The sequence below is a fragment of the Daucus carota genome, chromosome 1 (genome assembly GCF_001625215.2).
Source record: "Daucus carota subsp. sativus chromosome 1, DH1 v3.0, whole genome shotgun sequence".
In the NCBI taxonomy this organism is placed as follows: Eukaryota; Viridiplantae; Streptophyta; class Magnoliopsida; order Apiales; family Apiaceae; genus Daucus; species Daucus carota.
The window spans coordinates 2655802-2677531 of record NC_030381.2 but is presented as its reverse complement, the minus strand read 5'-3'; the positions used below and the strand labels follow the sequence as shown (position 1 = coordinate 2677531).

General features: G+C 36.1%; 4 protein-coding genes and 1 long non-coding RNA gene across 7 annotated transcripts; 4 read left to right on the top strand and 1 right to left on the bottom strand.

Moving 5' to 3' along the window:
* Positions 1-303: 303 nt before the first annotated feature.
* Positions 304-1056, bottom strand: LOC108216141 (uncharacterized). Its single transcript, XM_017388825.1, has one exon. It carries the CDS (start codon positions 1054-1056, stop codon positions 304-306), a length of 753 nt encoding a protein of 250 aa, XP_017244314.1.
* Positions 1057-3063: 2007 nt separating this feature from the next.
* Positions 3064-6520, top strand: LOC135151579 (uncharacterized). Its single transcript, XR_010290211.1, has 3 exons — positions 3064-4684; positions 5340-5396; positions 5755-6520. It is a non-coding gene; the product is annotated as an uncharacterized LOC135151579 (long non-coding RNA).
* A 1156-nt stretch (positions 6521-7676) lies between these two features.
* LOC108205404 (rop guanine nucleotide exchange factor 14) lies at positions 7677-12339 on the top strand. Of its 3 annotated transcripts, XM_017375350.2 has the most exons (9): positions 7677-7811; positions 7902-8003; positions 9223-9348; positions 10119-10505; positions 10584-10738; positions 10810-10884; positions 10963-11232; positions 11339-11686; positions 11795-12339. In XM_017375350.2, exons 3-9 carry the CDS (start codon positions 9273-9275, stop codon positions 12176-12178), a joined length of 1695 nt encoding a protein of 564 aa, XP_017230839.1. In that variant the 5' UTR covers positions 7677-7811; positions 7902-8003; positions 9223-9272; the 3' UTR covers positions 12179-12339. The 3 variants fall into 3 exon arrangements, with proteins under 3 accessions (XP_017230839.1, XP_017230847.1, XP_063946201.1); XM_017375358.2 differs by lacking the exon at positions 7677-7811 and having other exon boundaries at positions 7838-8003; XM_064090131.1 differs by lacking the exons at positions 7677-7811; positions 7902-8003 and having other exon boundaries at positions 8643-9348.
* Positions 12340-13060: 721 nt separating this feature from the next.
* Positions 13061-16711, top strand: LOC108212681 (alkylated DNA repair protein ALKBH8 homolog). Its single transcript, XM_017384405.2, has 8 exons — positions 13061-13196; positions 13314-13625; positions 14132-14233; positions 14425-14511; positions 14793-14918; positions 15096-15377; positions 15972-16037; positions 16317-16711. The coding sequence occupies exons 2-8, from the start codon at positions 13323-13325 to the stop codon at positions 16371-16373; spliced, it is 1023 nt and encodes a 340-aa protein (XP_017239894.1). The 5' UTR covers positions 13061-13196; positions 13314-13322; the 3' UTR covers positions 16374-16711.
* A 715-nt stretch (positions 16712-17426) lies between these two features.
* LOC108226393 (pectin acetylesterase 8) lies at positions 17427-21607 on the top strand. Its single transcript, XM_017401376.2, has 13 exons — positions 17427-17620; positions 18510-18631; positions 18771-18853; positions 19115-19247; positions 19587-19666; positions 19770-19862; positions 19945-20069; positions 20161-20221; positions 20314-20367; positions 20453-20530; positions 20628-20742; positions 20855-21006; positions 21101-21607. Exons 1-13 carry the CDS (start codon positions 17427-17429, stop codon positions 21383-21385), a joined length of 1575 nt encoding a protein of 524 aa, XP_017256865.2. The 3' UTR covers positions 21386-21607.
* Positions 21608-21730: the final 123 nt, after the last annotated feature.

Here is a 21730-nt window from a genome sequence, read left to right as displayed (position 1 = left end):
TGGGCCTGTTGGCTTAGCCTCAACATATGATCTTATAGGGCCTAGAACATAACTAAACTTGCAAACACGCAAATAAAATGTTCGTATCTTACAATTAAAGAGGTATTGTGAATATTCTTTTCCTCAATATAATTCACATCTCATGTAGCTCAAGTTCTTTATAATCTTCATGTCAGTAAAAGTTGCTAAATTCCTAACAACAAATTACAACTAAAAACTTTGTACTTATTTACCTCTTCCTCTATACAAGGATCATATCGATGTCGAAAAATCGAAAAATATTTTGACAGGAACGATGACCACTTACGAGGATTTGGAACTGCAACGTGACCCGGTACTCAAACTCCCATTCGGAACAACGAAATGCAGGTCACAATCCATATGTAACGTAATTTTAACCGAATCAACAACCCAAACTTTCCACCTAGTCTTCGTCGTTCCCTTCAACTCCAACGATACCAAATTTTTCATCAACGACGATTGCACATAATCGCGATAAACACTCCTTAACGGAATTTTGTTAGACTTCACTACATAAAGAAACTCAACAGAGTCATTTTTCTTCACATCAAATGGCTCATTTACGAGCTTCGCCATTTGTAACCCGTGCAAGGCGAGGACCAACTCTAGTCCGTAAAAACGAACATGATTTTTAATATTCCCATTCTTGGCCTTAACAACTACTCTGACCTGCACATCGAGCATCCCAAGCTGATCATAATCAAATTTATCCAAATTAGCATACGAGACGCTGATGGAGGGAGTCGTCGGATGGATCACCAGGTAACTTATGATCACAAAAAGACCGATGGTTATCACTGCAACCGCGACAATGGCTAAGATTATTGCAGCAAACCAGATCACGGGATTGGTTCCACGTTCAGGGCCTAATGCAGGCTTAGCCATTGGGGAAGTAGAGGAGTTTGTTTTGTTTGTGCTGGAGAAAAGATCAGAAGAATAAAATAACAAGGCTATAGTGTATGAACCTTTTTCTTTAGCTCTCTTAATATAATTTCCTCTGCCCCATGGCAAAGAATATACCTTTTGCTCCCACATTTTTCGCATTTGCACCTTATTTGGATTAGGTTTTTCATTAAATCGGCTTAAAATAACGATACTCCAAAGCATGAAAGTTGTAAACTTTTATTAGCTATGGTGTAAAACACTGAAGTTGATGACATGTGGCAGAGACGGAACTAGAATTTTGAAAAAATCGGGTCCGGAAAATAGAATGTTAAAATTTGTAAACTAGCCCGGATTCGAAGTCAATTCTTGTACCGACTTTTAACTAAAAGTCATGATATATAAAATAAATTTTTTTTCAAATTTTTGAAGGTTATCCGGGACTGCATCTCGGTTGTGCCTGCTAGTGATGATTTTAAGATTAACATCTTAATATGTAGCCTAAGGCAAACCAAGAGCATAAACGGTACACATCGAGAAAGTGTTTGGTTCATGATTAATAAAACCGATTAATGGAAATTGGAATCTGAGATTTGGTGTTTGGATTAGCAATTTGGTGATATGAAATGGAAAAACCGATCTCACTTGAAAGGTAAATCATTCTTTACACAGTTACACTCCTCTTAGCATACCCATTCTCATACCTCTCATTCTCATTCTCGTTCCCAATTCTCATTTAGACTCACGATCTAAACGCCCTTCAAGAGATTTATATATGAAGCATAAACAGAAAACTAACTCAAGGTTTATGCATAATCTTACGAATAGGTACCAAGTTCGAATCCCTCTCCCTGTTTGTAATTTGTCCTGCATTGCAAATTTTGTTTGGTTCTTCTCAATGGTAGTTGTCAAGAAAGGATTTGGTATATTACTTTCCTAAAGTTAAAGGAAAACTAGAAACGCTTAATACATACTTTCTGCAATACATGAACCGTAAAACAGGTGGTGGAAAAATATAAAGAAGAAAAACTACAGTATGTTTGCCTCATCAAGATCACACATACTTGTAAATGACAGACACCTTAATTTTGATCTAAATTATTTCATTTTTAGCTGGCAACAATAATATCATTTTTTTCTTTTTTAGGGTAGCGGCTACGATTTCTACATTAAAAAAAAATATCATTTCTTAAAACTGTAAATCAGGTATAAAACTGTTTAATGGATAAACAGTATTTTAAAAATAATTTTCAAAAAAAGAAGGTCATTATACGGGCAGGAAATATAAAACACCCTCTTTCTCTCTATCTCTCACTCTCCCTCAAAACCCTAGCCTCTATCAGTGATTTTTGAAGGGGCTTCCATCGGTTTCCACCGGTGGAAAGCCCCGAATTCTTCTTTTTTCTATTTTCTTGTTTTGAAATCTTATTTTTCATTCAATAAGTTCCCAATTTATTTGGGTTTTGTTAGTCTCTCCTTCTTGTGAGAGTTGATTTGTTTTGTTTTGGTGTGTTTTGATATTCTCCATGACCGAGGTTATAGATCGGCATGATTTTTATGGTTTTTATGGGTTTGATTCAGGTTTGAAGGTTATTATGAGATCGCATCTATGGTCGATTGTTCAGAACATTCGAGTGAAAACCAATCAGATGGAAACAAGTGTATATATTCAAATCATCTTCAAATAGCTTAGTTGCCTCTCTAAGAAGGAAGGATTCAACCGCGATATTTTCCGGCGTCTGTCCAATTTCGATTGTATTTGTAGATGCCGTATGACTTTTAATTAATGAATTGATTTCTTTTTATCAAAAACAGAAAAGAAAAGAAGGTCATTTTATATTCTTGAAAAATAATATTTTCCAACTTTATGTGTAGTTATGATAGATTTTACAATCAAATCTCACCAAAAATATTAATTTTTTATTATAATTTAAAATATATAAATAAATAATTATCTAATAATTTTTTGATTTCAAATTTTCTACGTTCAAACTCTTTTTTTTTACCGGCAGTGGAAGACGATTTTTAACTGCTTGGTTATAAACCAACATAACAGATTAACAGCAGTACAGCACAACTAGTTTCACCACCGCCACGTGTCTGTAGGTTATTCGGTATTCCCAGCTATATATATCCATCTATCTTCTCCTTCTCTCTGCATATCTATCTTAATCTACACACATCGATCTATACATACAAATTTCTGTATGTATATAATCTCAGTTGCTTGAGAAATTTGTGTTGCGGCGTTCTCTAATTCGCTTGGTGCAGGTCGGGACCATGTTACACACACCTATACATACATATATTCGTGTATACATATGTTTGTGTGGTCCCGTTTTGCATCAATTGAATCGGAGAGCGCTGCGAGTCTGTGAATCGGCGAGCCGTGAAGATCAATTTGTATTTTTAATGTATTAGTTTTGATGATTAGTTGTTGAAATTTGATTTAATTGTTTGTGAATTGGTGTTATTTGTGTAATTGATCTTTGTTTGGATCTGCATCAGCTGATAGAGATATGTTTATAAATATAGATCTCGATTATGTTTGTTAATGTTAATTTGTTTGTTATTAGGTGCTTTTGGAGATGTATGATTGTTTCGTTTCGATTTAGTTTGTTTGAACAATTTAAGATGGATTTAGTTCATAGTATCTTCGCCTCTTCGGAATATAGTAGAGATGTGCTAAGGTATAAGAAAGCTAATAGGATTTCGCATTGTATTCTGTACTTTCGAGCTTGCTTGGTGTTTTGATTTGAGAAATTTGTGTGAATTCATTATAGGGATAATAGGAAGTAGTTCAGAATCTATAATAGGGAGCTGATGGGAAAAAACAAATAAATAGAGACGGTCGCAGTGTGGTGTAGACTCGATGCCTCTGGTCTTGTTTGGAATGCAATTGGTACTTGTATATGGATTAATTGTTTGTAACATTTTAAGTTTATGAATATGATTGCTGGTTTTAGCTGCTATTCTATTTGATCCATTTCTGTGGTAAATATATGATGCTTGGTGTAATTCAAGTGATTTTTCTGAGGTGTTCTCCTGTTGGACCATTATTTTCTTTTTGGAAGTGAAATACTACTTAATTACCCTGTTATTTCGCTGCTTCTGCTGCTAGATTTGTTCATATTTGTTCTACTGTCAGTTGTTTCAGTATCATGTTTAAATTTGTTTTGAAGCTTAGATAATAAATTTACTATTCATTTTTTTTTCAGTCAATTGCAAACTACATTAATATGTCTCTCATTGTCGTTTTTGACTTCTACTGGAGTGTTAAGATATATAAGTTGGTGGCAGTAGAAATTTGGTTAATGATTTTTAAATTTAAAAGTCGTATAGATTTGCTCCAAAATGACAAAATTCTAGACTAGATCACCAATGACCTCATCACCCGCTGTAAATACACTAGCTACGCCCCTGCTAGTGGACATGCTATTTGCATGTGAGACTAATTATAGAAAGGATAGGTTACTATTTAGTGTTTTTGTGTAGCTTCAATCTGATCTGCAGAAGTATTCCGGCTATCGAGTTGAATAGTTTAATCTTTATTGACAATAAGCATGTAAATGCTTCTACAAATTATATGTATGTCAAGTCAGTTCGGATGAGATATGAGGTTCGTTATCACACATGTTATGTGACTTGGATGAGGTTTGAGGTTTCTAAATTCCTCAACACATGTTATATGCAGGTCAAGTACCAAGTACCCAAGTCAATTTGGATGAGGCTAAGCTGTGAATGCCTTCACACATGGGAGATGACTTGAATGTGGTAAAAGGTATGAATGCCTTAGCCCATGTGTTACGCACAAGCAAGTGTATTTTTGTGCCAGAAGTAAATATCTAGTCCTCACTTGTTATACGGAGTAAGATTTCTTCATGTTGATGCACATCCACATCAGAATGGGACCTTGGCAGGTTGGCAAAATCGTTGAGCATTTATATTGAGAAAGAAACATTCAAATTTGTATTACAATAATTTAACATTTGCTGATTTACGAGAACACTCTAGTAATTAATCATTTATGCTGTATCATTCTGAAGTTGCCATTCTTAGAGTGGTGGGGCTGTGGAGCACATCCTTGTGTCCTTTCATATCTTATCTTCGATGCTTATGCTTGTTAATGCTTTTCTTGTCATATAAGTAAATAAAATTTTCTCATAGTTTTCCTCGAGTTCAAACTGATCCTACTACTAAGCTGGTTGTATGCTCATCGAGCTCGAAAGCATGAGACCCTCACACATCGCAATAATGTTAAAGGAATGATTAGCAGTGATGGCTCAACAAGGACTTGTCACGCCTTATATTAATTCCATGTATTGTGATATAGGCTTTAGATGTATCTGTTGGCACAGCCTAGTTTTCCAGTTCTCTGCCATGTTCTTGAAATTTTTGGATACGGGAATTTTTCATACTATTTTGTCTACTCTCAGGTGTTATGTCTTCCATTTGGCATTGATATTCAAGATCATAAATTTCAGTCAACAGAGGTAATAACCTGTTGGTATTGGTGGATGATTATAACAACTACACAATCCCCATTATCATGAACGTATAGATAAGTTACCTGGACCTGATCACCCAACTCTTACATAGCTTTATTGGACAATACAAGGTTTCTGTAGTACATGCTATTCATGAACTAGTACTCGGTTGAGCTGGGACAATTGGACTCATGCCTTTAGGCTTAGGAAGAATTTCATAGCCAGTGGTCAGATGATTCATTATAAACTATTTGTGCGTGTAATTTCAATGAATGTATAAATATTAGTTGCTTAGTTACACGAGATTGTGCTTCTTTGTTGTTGTCAATGCTCTCGTGTTGATTCTTGTGCTATTCTCTTGCAGGACTGGCATAAGTGTGTGAGGGTCAAGACCTTTGCATAAATCAAGAACCTTAAGCAGAGATTTACGCGATCTGTCATGAAGATGATATCATTGCTGAAACCAATTATGCACTGTGCCCATTCCCTTGCAAAATATTACATATGTGCGTATGTTCAGGTCCTTGATATCGGAGCAATACATACTATTTTATCTGGACTCGGTTAAAAATGTCTAACATAGATATGTGTCTGAGTGTCGGACTTGGCAATATCCAGAAAATTTTACATGTTTTTGACCTAAAATAAGTCTCGGAGTGTCCATACTCATATCTGAGTGTCGAGTGTCCGACACGAATCTTCGGGATAAAATGAAGAGTCGGGGTAACACAGAATACACACACCTGGCAGGGTCCAGAAAACAGACTATCTTGATAACAGAGTGGAAGGTAACATGGGGAGACCATTCCGAAACTTGGTATTCTCTTGACATGAAAAAGACCAAGGAAAAGAAGCTACCCCCATAATATTCTCATTATCAAGTGTGAAGCACACTACCAAAAGTGGGCTTTTTTGTTTTCTAGCATAACGTCTAGTTTTTCATTTATAGGAGCCAGGGCCAGGCGCGCCGGGGACAAACCGCTCCAATCAAATTCACAACTATGATGGTAACGATTTCTCGAAACCTGCGACCATGATACAAGTCTCCTCTTTTAACCAGCTGAACCAACCTCTGCGAACTAGAATATTGTAGTAAACTATATGTATGCTTATAAGTTATAACTATTTTAATAATAACTTAGTTAAGTAAATTAAATTAAATAATCGACATTTAATTTTCTCACATCCAAAATTGAATCCGCAATGATATTTGTCCAATTAATTTTGACACATATATTTGATATGATTAATTAAAAGATATATAAAAAAGTTATTATTTTAAAAAAGTTATTTGCTTGGGGGTGGAAGTGAAAATTAAACAGTTCCCGATCACCGGCACCTTTCCTGGCGCATAACATGAGTGCGACATTCCTTTTCATCGTCACCGGGGTCATATTTATATATTTTTATTTTACATTATTCTAATTGGTGGATTAGTTCTTTCTGATGCTATTAGTGCTTTTTTAGTAGCTTGTTTTACGTATCTTTGTCATCTTGGTAGTAGAGCGGCCGTGCGGAATAAAAAATATATAATGTATAAAATATATGATTTTACATATTTTTCGCTAGAAATAAGTCCTACAGCCAAATGGTCTTTATCAACTTTAATTTTTTATCTTTTAAAAAAAATCTGAATTTTCTATTTTTTAGTGTTTTAATAACAAATTTTACAAGGGAATTTGATAATTGTTTTGCTTTGGATTCTTTATCTTTTACGTAGTTTTATTGTTCCAGATCATGCAAAAGCGATTTAATTTCTGTTGATGAAATGATCAAGTCAAGTTTTGATTGAACTGAGCAAGTCAGTCAAGTGTATTGATTTCTTTTCTGTTTCGTGTAGTGTACTGTTTCATATGTATCATTACTGCGACTGTGCAGGAGTTGTGGTACAGTACAATCCCAGCCGAAACTCGCCCAAAATATCACGAAAATTCGGGTAAAGAGCTCTCTTTTTTTGCCATTATAATTCTCTTTGTAATTTTTTTTCAAAAATGAAATTTGAATCAGTTAACCTGCTGATTCTGAATTTGTTAAATATTTCTTTTTCATTAAATCAAAATATAAACAGTAAAATTTTAAAATATTTATTTCAAAATTAATTGAAATTCATCAAATATTTTATAACAAATCAGGTGTAAATGACTCCTGCAGTAATGGTAAATGAAATGACATAAATGAACAATAATTACATTTTGTACAGCTGGGTCCCACATAACAAAAAAGGGAGCCTTACGTGAGAGCCTTACCAAATGCAGCACCGAAATTAGAATCCCCATAACAAACTTACAAATTTAAAAAACCTGGTAAAAAGATTTGATTAGGCTTAAAATTATAAGGTTGATATAAAACCACAAGACACCTCACAACTACCCCATCAGCCATCACTACACATTCCTGTCAACTCTGCCATAACTAATCAATGTGAGCTTATATTTTTTTGTATTAGATTCACCTGCACTTTTTTTTTAACTCTTCTCTCAAGTGTGTGTGAAACTTGACATTGACTGGCAGCTCAAGTGAAGACTGAAGAGCATCTTATCAACAATGCCACCACTCAAGAAAGACTCAGCCTTTTCCACAGCATAACTCAAGTTCCTGCCAGTTGATTCAAGGGTATGTTCTTCTAAATACTCATTCTCGTTCTGGCAAGATTCGAACTCTCGATATTCTGTATAAGGATACCATTGAGTCGGTTGTGAGTTGTTGCAGAAAGAAGTAAAATATACATAAAGACAATCTATTTTGTATTTTGGTGTCATATACTTTGATCAGCTTCATGGCTATCCAGCTCTGATCTCTTGTTTGTTATCAATGTTTTTTTTTTTCCAATTCTGCAGACCTTTTTTCCCATTTGCTTTCATGAGAAAACAAATAGAGGTCAGATTTAATCTAATCTCGAGTCCAGAAAATCTGTCTCCTTAAAACGGTTTCGCCTCGAGACGGTCTATTTTGTATTTTTGTGCCATATTCTTTGATCACCTTCAAGTTCAATGTTATCCAACTCTGGTCTCTTTGTTTCTATGTACCAGCTGCTTCTGATTTTTCTTTTTTTGCATTTGCTTTCATCCTGTTGAAGACTAAAAGCTTTTTCTTCTGGTAATAATCCTTAAATTGTTTACCAAAAAGGGGTATTACTATCCTGCTTATATGAAACTCTGCATATCAGAGTTACTTAAGTTCTCCTTCTGCTTAATATGAACTTATAAGCTGAAAAATGTCCGGACTATAAGTCCACTTAGTGCTCTTCCAGAGTTTCTATATAAACATAAATACTTTTTACATTTTTTAAATGACACTGTCTTACATGCAATTCCAGTTCTGCACAGCATCATTTTAGATAGAAATAGTCAATTTGCTTTACACTTTTTCTGAAAAGGTGATTGGTTTATGTGAAAAGCCAGGTCCAAATCCTCACTATTTATGGTTTATATGAATTTACCCATCAATTATTTTTATTTGTTCTGTTATGCAATTTGTATATTTCAAATTTGAAGCTGTAAAGCACAACCTTTTTAGATTTTCTAAAGAATTGCTAGCCTTTCCATTGATGGGCCCACCTTTAATTTTCAACAACTCTGATCTCTAGTTACCAAACCTTCCAAATAAATGAAGAGATAAAGTGCATGATCCACATTTATTTTTATTGATGCAAGTACAAGTTTTAAATAAAGTTTAGGATTTTTTACAAAAATACGGTGCAATCATATGAAAATCAAATGTTCTCAACCAGTTTTGTAATCTCATTTGCAACTTCGACCATATTTTTAAGATAAGTTTGAAAACATGGGTATTTTTGCATTATGTGTACATTATAATCGCAGTCTCTTGTTAGGTATTTGGTGACTTTATATTGTTGGGAAGTGAAGTACCAAGTGAAGTAAGATGATGATAATGAGAAGAAGACTGGCTTGCTGTACCAGAGACCAGAAGATTAGTCTTGATTTTGATCAACCAGAAAGTAAGTTCTTCTTTTCACACAGTTTTTCCTGCTAAGTACCACACACACAGTTGAATCTGCCGCAATGTATGCTGAATTATTGTCATTATTTTGACTCTTGTAGTCTTGTTAGTCATTGAGTCATGTACCAGACACATGCTGTTATTGTGTTTCAAATAGAAGTACTGTTTATGGGAAATTTTATATTCGTTTACTAAGATTTAAAATATATTGTTTCATAATGTTGGGATCGGATAAAATTATTATTTGATGAGATTGTTTGTGTATTGGATTATTCAGTAATTTTTGAGATAAACCCTCTAAATTCTTGCTGCTTTTTCTGAAACTATTGTCACCATTTTATGAAATATAATTTGAAACCTGAAAAAAAGGTCTATGAAGCTGTGTCAGAATTTTTATATTGTTGATCTGACTGTTTTCATTGTTTTAACATTATTCGAATATTTTCGTAGCTTGTTCAGTCAAGAATAATATTATGGCAGTTCCATTTGCATGTGCTCCCTGTTCCTTGCTTGTTTGACAATTTGTGTCTTCATGAATCATGCTATCTGGAGATAAACTAATTTATTGATTCTCCCTCTGGGGATTTGACATGGGTCACTTCTTTCCGGAACACGTAGAATGCGTGAAAATGTCATAGGGTCATTTTTTTTGGCACGGGGTAGTAATTTAATAAAACTAAATAAGTCCTATGATGGAAACAAGAAACTCTCTTGTGTGCAAGTTACACTTGAGTAATATTCTTGAGTATGAATTTTGATGTCAATCAGGTATAGTGACATATAATGGGCTCCAGAGCTGCATTATCAACAATCAATCTTATGAGAATGATAGCGGAACTAGTAGGGGAGATGGCTGCATAACTGATTCTCTAGATGAAGATGATTCGAGCTGTTCTTCTAGCACCAATGCTTCAGGATCATTTTCTTCTCACTGGACAATGATGAAGAGAGACGAGCACCGGTTGGATGAAGAACTCTCTGATTGCACGCAAAAGATTTTTCCTAAGGAAAAGCCAGCTCATAATGTTGAACCTGTGGATGTTGAAACAATGAAAGAAAAGTTTGCGAAGCTGTTGCTTGGTGATGATGTTACAGGAGGACGAAAGGGGGTCTCGACTGCTTTAGCATTGTCGAATGCCATAACAAATCTTGCAGGTAAACATTAGGTCTACAGACCACAAAGTGATAGTAGTGTAATTTTTTTCAACTTAAAATGATGAACAAAATTTACAGCATCGGTATTTGGGGAGCTGTGGAAACTGGAACCTCTGCCAGATGAAAAGAAAAATAGATGGCGAAGAGAAATGGAGTGGCTGCTATCCCCTACCAACTTTATGATTGAGTTGGTTCCGACTAAGCAACATGGCGTCGATGGCCATACCATGGAGGTATATATTTTGTTTTTATAGATACTTAAAGATTTTTGCTGAACTTTAACATATTGATGTTGCTGGAGCAGATAATGACACCAAAAGCTCGAGCTGACATCCATATGAATCTTCCAGCACTTCAGAAGTTGGACTCCATGCTTATTGTAAGCTATCTCTTCCCTATCATAATAATCACCTACAGGGATCATGCATCAACTCATTATATGCATATAAATTGACAGGAAACACTGGATTCAATGGTCGACACTGAATTTTGGTACGCTGAAGGAGGTAGCCGAGCAGAAGGGAGGAGTGGTGGCGCTAGACAAAGCATAAGATGGTGGCTTCCCTCGCCACAGGTTCCCATGGCAGGGCTCTCAGATTATGAGAGGAAGAAATTGCTAAACCAGGGCAAATTGGTTCACCAAGTTTTCAAGGCTGCAAAAGCAATTAATAAAAATGTCTTGCTCGAGATGCCTGTTCCTGATATCATCCAGGAGGCACTTCCTACGGCATGAACACTCAAATCTTTCATGTTTCCAACACAATAGCCATAGTAGTAAGAATTTTGAACTTTCAGCGTCAGTCGTCATAATTTTCATTTATATGTACTTGCAGTCCGGGAAGGCAAATCTGGGGGAAGAACTTTATAGGAACTTGACTGCAGAATCACCCACAGTGCAAGAAGTGCTTCATTCCCTCAACTTGAAATCCGAACATAGGGCCCTTGAAGTCATTAACAGGTTGGAAGCAGCAGCATTTGCGTGGAAAGAGAGGATGTCAGAACATTGTAACAATAAATCTCCGGTCAGAACATCATGGTCATTGATGAAGGATTCAATATCAGAGATGGACAAGACGGAGTTCTTATTGAACCAAACTGAAAGTCTTATACAGGAAATCAAAACTAAATTTCCAAAACTTCCACAAACATTCCTCGACGTCACAAAAGTCCAATATGGCAAGGTATCACGCATATCTTCAGTACCAGACTTCATTTCTCATCTATAATTAGTCTGCTATGTAGAAGCTAGACATGCATTAATATTTTTATTTATCGTCTACATGTTACAGGATGTTGGTCACTCAATTTTAGAAGCATATTCCCGGGTTCTTGCAAACTTGGCATTCAGTATACTTTCCAGAATAGGAGATATTCTGCAGGAAGAAGTATTAAGTAATCCAAATTCCCCTGCTACAACATGCAACTTTCCCGGAGTAAACCTTAATAGATCCGATCATAGGATGCCAAGTCTGCGCGTGAGACACTCTCTCATTGATCAGATGAACATCGTTGATGGACAGTTCCGTGAACCAAATATGGTCAAGTACAGTGATTGTGAATCTTCAGGCGATGAACCCAAAACAAGTTCCGTGATGGGAACTCCAGGCCGAAGCAGAGTCTGGTGCATAGGCAGAGAGGGTTGTGGAAGTATCTCCCCAACAAGTTCCCCCTAATGTGCCAATGATGGATATTGTAAATACATATCATATGCTTCATGTATTACTGTAGTTTCTTTATATGTTAAAGGCCTCAGTTTCTTCTTCTTTGGCTAACTTATCAAAGCCCGATTTTGTTGCCTTGTTTCAATTATAAATCTAGCATTGTAGATTTTTAAGTTATAAATTTAGCTGCAGACAATTGATAACTTATCTATGTGTACTGTCCCAAGGGCGATCTAGATATTTTTTTGGAGATACCAAGTAAATTTTCGAAAAATAATCTGTATATTTCAATAATATTTTTAAATTTAAAATTGTGAAAATACATCCAAAAAAATTAAAAAAAAAAACACAGGTCACAATGCATCTTACTAGATCCGTCTTCGGTATAAACAGAGTGCCTCAGAAAAGAAACCGAAAAACATGCTTCAGCAACCACCCTAGTCCCTTTATTAGACTTAAGATGCCATTGCATGTTGGGCTTAAAGTTAGACTTGTGATAAATTCATCATATTTATTTCTAAAATTGAAAATGTCATATCACCAAATTAAGAAATTTATTTTATATACTACATTTAGCCTTTTCTCTCTGTACAGTTTTGAAATTCCCTGTAATTCAGAAATATGCCAATTCTATTACATATTTAATGTGTTCGATTTAGTTATTCTCAGAAATTAATCACTAAATATAAATATATATCTTTCAAAATAAGTACTTACATTTTCATAAAAAAAAAAGTAGCCTATTAAATATTTATTGACAAAATAGCAATCTTAATAGGGTAATATTTTTCAGTATAGTTTTACCGAAGCAATTTCACAAGACACTAGACAATAATAAATTCGACAAAATATATTTTTATTTTTAACCGTAATATTTTGATTATTACATGTTGCAAAATTGCGTTTGAAAAGGGGAATTAGGGTTTATTCATCGAATAATATTGCACTGAACGAATCAATCCACAAAACTTAACAAGCTCCATCAAATTGAACTAGAAAGCTTCACTATATCACTGCAATCTCATCTCAGGTACACTTTTTTTACTCATTAATCTCTTAATGTTCTTGCTTTCGATGCATATATTTGTATGTATACTTGTATGTATATATAAATTGTAATGCTTAAATTTTTATCTGTTTTGAGTAGAATTGAGTAATGGGGTTGCCAAGATTTGCAAAGCCAAAGGCAACAAATGAGTCAAGTCCCAATCTTTATGTTGCCAATTGTGGACCTGCTGTTGGTCTCGATTTCGATACCATAAGATCAGTTTTTGGTAGTTATGGGGAAGTGAGTGGTGTTTATTCAGCTGATGAGAGTGGGACTCGTGTCATTGTGTCGTTTGTCGAGAATTCGGCTGCCAAAGCAGCGTTGGAGGCGTTGGATCGACGGCCTTGTCAGGAACTGGGAGGGCGTGTTTTGCATATTAAGTACTCAGTGTTTCAACCGCCTGTTGAGAAGGTAGTGTCGAGATGGTTGATTGCTTGAATTGCTTGTACATTGTGTTTGGAGTATGTGTAAATAGCTTAATTTGGATTAGCGGCGATATTGTTTGTGAAATTGTAGTACTGGGAATATTGGTCATTTGTGTAGTTGGGCACTAAATGAGCTACTTTAATATTCTCTAAATCTGGATTGTAGGTAACATTGTTTGCAAACTTGTAATACTCGGAATATCTATCACCTACTTGAGTGACTTTATTGTTTTATAGATTATGTCACTTGGCTTCAAATGACATTTGTTGCTGTATTGGTCATATTATTGAGTGCATAAGTGATGTTCTTTGTCATGCTATGTTAGTCTTCATTAAATGCGTGAACAATGTAATGACTTTATTTTGGAAAGGATTGTTTACTGACAATTTAGTTGGCGGAAAGCATATGTGCTCGACCTATTCATAATATAATCTGTAATAAGTTGTTTTTGTTTGTACTTTGGCTTTTGACTGTTGTTCTTTTGTGTTTAGGTTCAGGTTAATGACTCAGTTACTGTGTGTTTAGAGACTTCAGATATGAAGATTCCTGGCCTCTGCTTAATCCATGATTTCATCACAATTGAAGAAGAGAAGGCAAGTGTACATCTTTGGTTGAAATGGTGTTTTGCTTTTTTTCTTTTATTATATATCTCTTCAGAAAACAACACGAACTAAAAACTGTTATCATCATGGTGACTGTGCAAGAAATTGTTATAAAAGGCTTCTTCAACTTTTTATTATTACAAAGATTCATGCAATTTATAGTTTACTCCCGACTTTTTCAGGAGCTTCTCGCAGCAGTGGATAGTAGACCTTGGAAAAGTCTTGCAAAAAGAAGAGTCCAACATTATGGTTATGAGTTTTGCTATGAGGTACAAAAAGAACAACCTTTTATTTACACTTCAATTTTATGAGCACAATTTTGGCATTATATCACTGTAGCTGAATATGTCCATTTCTTCTTTAGTTGGTGTGGCTCGAAATGAATTCCATGCTTAGATGACAAAGTTGGAAGGCAGAAGGAAAACTTGTTTTGTAACACACAAAAAAATAAAATTAAAAAATGAGAACAAATGTGAAAAAAAGTTAACCTTCACGCACAGAAGTGCAGTTTTTCTAGACCACAGGTTCATTCTTTTCTTTTTGGATGTAGACAAGAAATGTTAACACAAATCAATATCTTGGTGAACTTCCAGCGTTTGCTTCTACTTTGCTTGATAAAATATCTTCATTTGAGGAGCTTAGCAACTCATTAGAAATGGGTTTGGATCAACTGACGGTATGTCCTGATATTTCATATTTCCTATTAATCTATTGCTGTTTGGTTACTTTCTAAAGATGTTATTTTCTATGCTTGGTTCATGATAGCTGCTGTTACACTTTTCTATCAAGTTCCACAGCAATTAGGTGATAAGTGTTTTCAGTGTATGATGCATCTGGCATCGTTTCTATGCAGGTTAATGAATATCCACCTGGCGTTGGTCTGTCCCCACACATAGACACTCATTCAGCTTTTGAAGGATCAATTTTTAGTCTTTCACTAGCAGGGCCATGCATCATGGAATTCAGGAAGTATACAGATGGCGATTGGAGATTAAAATCACTTGATAGTGAGGTAGAAAATTCTGATTGTAGCTCAAGTTTTTTAAAGAGAGCTATATATCTTCCCCCTCGATCAATCCTCTTGTTATCTGGGGAGGCGCGATATGCTTGGCACCATTACATTCCTCATCACAAGGTATTCATTACTTTCTCCTTCCCATTTTAATTGTCCACTTTGCTCAAATCACACATATTAAGAAAAATTAAATATGATATGTTGTTATCATTGTTATGCATTAATTATACAAAAACACTACTAAATTTTCATTCATTTTGTTAAAAGTCAACATAGTTTGCATTGTAAATCATGAAAATTGTACATGCTAATAAATGTTAACATTGAAACTTGTATAAAATTGTATTGGACAAAGAAGTAGGACAAATAATATGGGAAATTTTTTCTTTGCAAAGTGGACTATTAAAATGGGAAGGAGGGAGTATATATTTTTGTTCTCGCATGCGCAATTCACATCTTTATCAGAACCAATCAAGGGATCCCTAATTAAATAATAAAAATTATATGCAAAGACTACTCACATATCTAGTCATCTAGATGTGGGGGTAATAGATATCTAGTCATCTAGATGTGGGGGTAATAGTTGAGATTTGTGCAGAAATATAGTGTATGGAGTTTGTTATGCCACATACCTCGTCATTGGTTATCATTTGGTTTCCATGCTAGAAAGCTACTTGGTTATCATTGTGTTAACTGTCCTGATTGTGCCTACAGGTTGATTTCGTAAATGAATCTGTGATCAGAAGGGCTTCAAGGCGAGTATCCTTTACTATCCGGAAGGTAACACAAACCTTTGGCGTTTTCAACTATAATTTCTATGCTAAAAAACGTAATCACATATACATGCAGTGCAAACCTTTCAATATCACTTGTTCCCCCTGTTGATGCTGACTATTACTGATATTATGGTATTATATAAATCCTATTCTGTATGCACATAGTCAAGTACATATTTTGTTTTCTTTAATGCCATGTGCTTCCGATAGAGCCTCCACGTAATTTCTTAGCACAGCTTGATTTTGAAATTTGAATATATGTCTGTTTTCCACCTTTGTTTAGGTCAGGAAAGGACCTTGTCAATGTGCATATCCTCAGTATTGTGATTCTCAGAAATAGAAATTATCTGCAACTGCTTCGGCCAGACAATGACATTCTTGAAAGGAATGACTCTGAAAGCACTGTTGACTGGTTGAGCTGAAGGCTACTCCGAGATTTTGAGTTATCAATTGCTCAAAAGAAAAGAGTCATGTGTTTTGTATACAAAATGGGGAGCTATTAACGGCAGGGGCTTAGACTTTAGGCAATGCTCTTTTATGACATTAGACCTATAGCAATGTAACTACTTATAGGCTGAGTGACCATCAAGTGGTCGGGTTTTACCTCACACAGGGTAAGCCATTGTTGTAATCTGGATTATTTTGTAGTTTTCCATAACCAGTACAAGATTTATTCAAGGCCATGTGAAATTTTCATTACGGTAATCACCATTCTTGACAGTGTTCGATTACTGTTATTTGTTATTGCACTTCAACACTATACACAAATGACAATGTAGACTCCACCACTCGGGTAGATCTTAAGCTACCCATATTCTGTATAGTGGTTCTGACTTGCCAGCAAGAGAATAAAATTACAACTAATAACATTTATATGGCACATGAAAGCTGGAAAATTTTCTTCATGTGACTCTGATGCTCAAATTGTGTAGAAATATTGTTTCCTGTGAATCTTGTAATGACGTCCCTCAAAAAGTGATATTGATACCCAAAGTTGTAATGATGTCCCGTAAATCTTGTAATGACGTCCCTCAAAAAGTGATACTGATACTCAAAAAGAGTAGAGATACTGTTTCTCATAACAACGTCCCTAAAAAAGAGTAGAGATACGGTTTCAGTAGAGATATAATGTAGAAAGACAGTCTAAGTTAGAAAATATTATAACACTAAGGCACCATGCCGGAAAAAATTCAAAATAATTAAAATCAGAATGATATGCTGTGTGCCTGTGTATAAATCATTAGACTAATTTTGGAACATGCACATGACAATCTGAACAAATCTAGTGGTTGTCATGTCTACATTCATGGCCTACAAATGAGTATACAATATATCCATAATTTCTACCACATAATCCAATATTTATTACAAAGCCAATGCACTCCGAAATATCATGAGCTTCAACAAAATTCCATCTTTTCCGGCCACCATTGTCACCTTTCTCATTATATACCTCCATGGCCTTTCTGTTTTTCTTGTTGCTGGGGCATATTTTAAAATACAACCCTTTCGCCCCACCACCTTCCAGTGGGGCTTTTCTTCTGGGCTATATCCACAAATTCACCTTTTTATGATTTCAGTCATCAGGTAAATTTTTACTAAGTATGTGCATTGCGGTACATGCACAGTTCCTGAGATTTACGGGGTCTTAGTCAATTTTCGAGACCCAAATCTATGTATTTCTGCATATTTCTTACATTTATATGCAAATAATTTGAAAATTTTGGGGTCTTGGGCGAAGGTCTTGTCTGCATGTAGCTAGGGTCATCCATGCAGTTTGAGTATCCATGCTTGATTGTATAGGTGTTGCTGATTTTTGCGAGGTCTGACAGAAATTTGAATAGTTAAGAAAATTTGCAGAAATTTGTGAGTTATATTCATAATTATGTTTTAAAACAATCATATGTAACCAGAATAGATTGTTCTGCACATTTGATGTCTGAATGTCAGTAAATTTCGACAGAAGTTTGAGTATCCACAAGTAATTTTCGCGAGTTCTGACAGAGATTCGAGTAGTTAAGACGATTTGGAGAGAATTTTCTGATAATGTTGTGGACTCGAATTATATTTGTAGTATTGTCATTCTACCACTGCATGCACAGTGACACAGATTATGAGGCGTTTGGATCATGAGTAAGAACGAGAATTGGGAATGCGAATAGTTATCCCAAGAGAAGTATAAGGAATGATTTACCCTCCAAGTTGGATTGGGGTTCCCATTCCATGTCACAAATTGCTAATCCAAACATCAACATATGAGTTTGAGGTTTCGATTCCTGTTAACCGGACTCATTAACCATAAATCAAACGCCTCCTGTATTGTGTACAGAAAGTCAGAGTAGATTTGCATCTCTTTAGTAAAAAAAAAAAGAGAGAGAGCTTTTGCTTATTTTCAAACATAACCAGCTGCAAGTATTGTTTATTTTTCGAGTCCATAATGATTTCTTTCTGATCAAATGAATATGTGAATTTCCAGAATGGCTACCGCAAGGCTAGCCCCATGGCTGCTTCTTCTTGTATGTGTACTTTCTGTGCTCAGAACAGAGAGTGTAGACGTCGTTAACACCATTGTCACGGATGCTGTCAAAAAAGGAGCAGGTAATATGTTCAGTCTGAATTTGTTCTGGTATGAAGAATGTACTTTTAATCTTTCGCTGAGTTCCTGTTTTGGTTTCGGCTCTAAGGTTTCGTTTCTGTTCAAGACCATAACAATGATTCAAAATGTAAAATTTTGCAGTCTGTCTAGATGGTACTCCTCCAGCATATGCTTTGCATAAAGGAGTTGGAGATGCTGCCAACAACTGGCTGATTTACCTAGAGGTCTGCAATCCGTCTTACTAATTTTACGTCTAATCTTCCCTGTAATCTTTCCCCCTCACGGTATAGGTACTATTTTGAAGGTCGAATTGTGTTGGTATCACTAGAAGTAGGTTAACTGAGTAAGATATAAGTAGCTGTTAGTGCGGAGGCTAATCTAGAGCAGAAGATACAATCTTTCAACTTTCTGCCTTCGCTATCTGCAAACCAGTACTCTTCCAAGTCACCTACTGTAACTACATTGTACGCGTTTTCTGTTTTCAGGGCGGAGGATGGTGTGCTACAGAGGCGGAGTGTGTTTTCCGGACAACCAAGGATGTTGGTTCCACCAAGAGATGGGCAGTAGAGAAGAGTAGCCTCATTGCCATGTTGAGTGACCAGGAAAGCGAAAATCCATGTAGGTCTCATATTCCCTGTGGAACAAATCTAGTTTTCTGTTAAGTGACCAATTCTTCTAAAACCTCAAGGTGTTGGGAGGAGGACTTACCATGATCATATTGTTATTCTAACATTCCTCCTCACTCAAAAGCCCATTTTTGAGTCGAGAGTGGATCACGGGCGCCTATCTTCGGGGCAATACTTTTGTCTTTTAAGCTCTAATACCATGTTAAGTGACCAATTCTCCCAAAACCTCATGATGTTTGGAGAAGGCCTTACCAGGATCATATTGTTATTGTAACAGTTGGCATTCAATTGATTTTATAACTAATGCATGTTCTATTTCTTCGTGTTCTAGATTTTTACAACTGGACCAGAGTCTATGTCAGATACTGCGATGGAAGTTCATATGTAGGAGACCGCGAGAAGCCTTATGTTGTACGTTATCATGACGTAGATCCAGTTCTATCTTCCATCCATTCAGTTCTGTTTCTTCTGAAGATGAAACGTCGTGACAGATTTCAGTTTCTTTGATGTATAGGGGAATAACACTACTGTTTACTTTCGCGGAGCAAGAGTTTTCAAAGCTGTAATGGAAGACCTCCTCGAAAAAGGACTGAAACATGCATCAAACGTATCTTCGAGTAGCCTTGCTCATTCTTCTGTTAATTTGTAGATGGTACATTGATAACAACTTCTTGTTACCTCGAGTGCAGGCTCTCTTAACCGGCTGTTCTGCTGGCGGATTGGGGGCTCTCCTGCAGTGTGACAATTTCCGATCCATCCTTCCTGAAAAAGCCAAGGTTAAATGTGCTGCAGATGCTGGTTTTTTCATCGACGGGTAAGCTGCAGACCTCATCTTGCTCCTAGTTCCTTTTTTCCCTGTTCTGGAGCACATCGGTGACTCTCTTTGTGTCATCTACTTGTAACAGGACTGATATCTATGGCGGACACATGCATAGAGAACGCTTTGCACAGATAGTCCAGACACATGTACGTACTCTTTTGTTTCTACCGCTTCATCTTTATGGTACTAACTTCTCAGTTAACGTCACTCAACTAAAGCTGGAGTCTCTGTATTGCAGGAATCACAGAAGAATTTGCCCAAGTCGTGTACATCAAAGATGGACGCGAGTTTGGTAAGAACATAGAATGTGAAATACCTGATGATGATGATCTGGTATCCCCTGATTTCTCATAATATTCGTCGCAATATGATTGCAGTGCATGCTCCCACAGAACTTTGTTGCTGACATTAAGACACCACTTTTCGTCGTAAATTCAGTCTATGATACTTGGCAGGTGAGCATTTTCATATGATACTTTCCGCTACATCCTCTTCCTTTAGTTAGAACAAGCTCTCAGTTCAGTTCTTGAAATTGTTTCGATGATTGTTCAGATAGAGAACATCTTGATGCCAGTGAAGAAGGATCAGCTTGCCGTCCATGATGAATTCGCTTCGTGTGGTCATGATATAGAGAACTGCACTTGTGATCAGGTGAAATTATGGCGAGGTAAGTACATAACAAATCCCTCCTTGAACAACAGAGATCACGTTGTTCTGAGAACGACGAAGAACATGGAGATGATAAGCTATGTTGCTCATATGCTGGCTTTGAACTTCAGGTTTTCAGAGTGAGTTTTATCAGGCACTGGCGCAACTGAATAGTTCCTCCAGTAACGGAATGTTCATCAATGCTTGCGCTAGCCACTGTCAAACACAGAAGCAAGAAACTTGGTTTGGAACCAGCACAATGCCGAAGCTCCGCGACCGTCCTGTAAGTTCACAGACTAAGCTCCTCTGCATAACAAGTCCTTCATGTTTCTGGCAATTTTGTGAAAAGAATACATCGATAATCTTGTTTCTTTTAGGCTGGTTCTCTGCAGGGAGTTGGAGAGGCTGTCGGAGAATGGTTTGTTAATGATGCTGAAATGCGAAGGGTGGATTACAGAACCAAAACCCCTCTGGTTTGTGAATACAATCCAGAAGAGCCTCACTGGAACAATCACTATACTTTCCGTGGTACAAATCTATTTAACCCGGCATACACTCTGGCCGATGAGATTAAGCGCAAGACAAGTTTGATACCTCGGTGCCCAGCAGAGATACCTGCTTATTTTCAGCAGCCCCTACTCTGCATTGCTGGTCTCTGCTAAATGAGATTAGCCAGAAGCCATTCTTCAATGCCCGGCAGACATACCTGTTTACTACGGGGATGTCTAAATGTTGTGCAGATACTGCATGTTAAAGCACCAGGTCTGTAACTTTGTACTGCGGATTGACAAACTATGTAACAGTGTATACTAATAAAAAAAAAAGTTCAGGTGAAAAATTCACATCCCTTGTTCATCTAATATTAACATACGAAACAAAGGGGTAATAATCGGAGTTTCTAAAATCACAAGCACTTGATCATCCAAACTACTAACACCGATAATGGATGCATTCCATTTGATCTGGATTAATACAAATTGAACATGTCTGTAAGGTAAAAATAGCAA

What these genes read in the sequence shown, in the direction of transcription:
- LOC108216141 (XM_017388825.1), bottom strand. Translation starts at nt 1,056, where the DNA reads ATGTGGGAGCAAAAGGTATATTCTTTGCCATGGGGCAGAGGAAATTAT.
- LOC108205404 (XM_017375350.2), top strand. Translation starts at nt 9,273, where the DNA reads ATGATGATAATGAGAAGAAGACTGGCTTGCTGTACCAGAGACCAGAAG. An exon ending in TGATTTTGATCAACCAGAAA is followed by an intron (nt 9,349 to 10,118) that starts GTAAGTTCTTCT and finishes GATGTCAATCAG; the next exon opens with GTATAGTGACATATAATGGG. An exon ending in CAAAAGTCCAATATGGCAAG is followed by an intron (nt 11,687 to 11,794) that starts GTATCACGCATA and finishes TACATGTTACAG; the next exon opens with GATGTTGGTCACTCAATTTT.
- LOC108212681 (XM_017384405.2), top strand. Translation starts at nt 13,323, where the DNA reads ATGGGGTTGCCAAGATTTGCAAAGCCAAAGGCAACAAATGAGTCAAGT. An exon ending in ATTACATTCCTCATCACAAG is followed by an intron (nt 15,378 to 15,971) that starts GTATTCATTACT and finishes TTGTGCCTACAG; the next exon opens with GTTGATTTCGTAAATGAATC. An exon ending in TATCCTTTACTATCCGGAAG is followed by an intron (nt 16,038 to 16,316) that starts GTAACACAAACC and finishes ACCTTTGTTTAG; the next exon opens with GTCAGGAAAGGACCTTGTCA.
- LOC108226393 (XM_017401376.2), top strand. Translation starts at nt 17,427, where the DNA reads ATGAGCTTCAACAAAATTCCATCTTTTCCGGCCACCATTGTCACCTTT. An exon ending in TGCTGTCAAAAAAGGAGCAG is followed by an intron (nt 18,632 to 18,770) that starts GTAATATGTTCA and finishes AAAATTTTGCAG; the next exon opens with TCTGTCTAGATGGTACTCCT. An exon ending in CAAAGATGGACGCGAGTTTG is followed by an intron (nt 20,368 to 20,452) that starts GTAAGAACATAG and finishes ATATGATTGCAG; the next exon opens with TGCATGCTCCCACAGAACTT.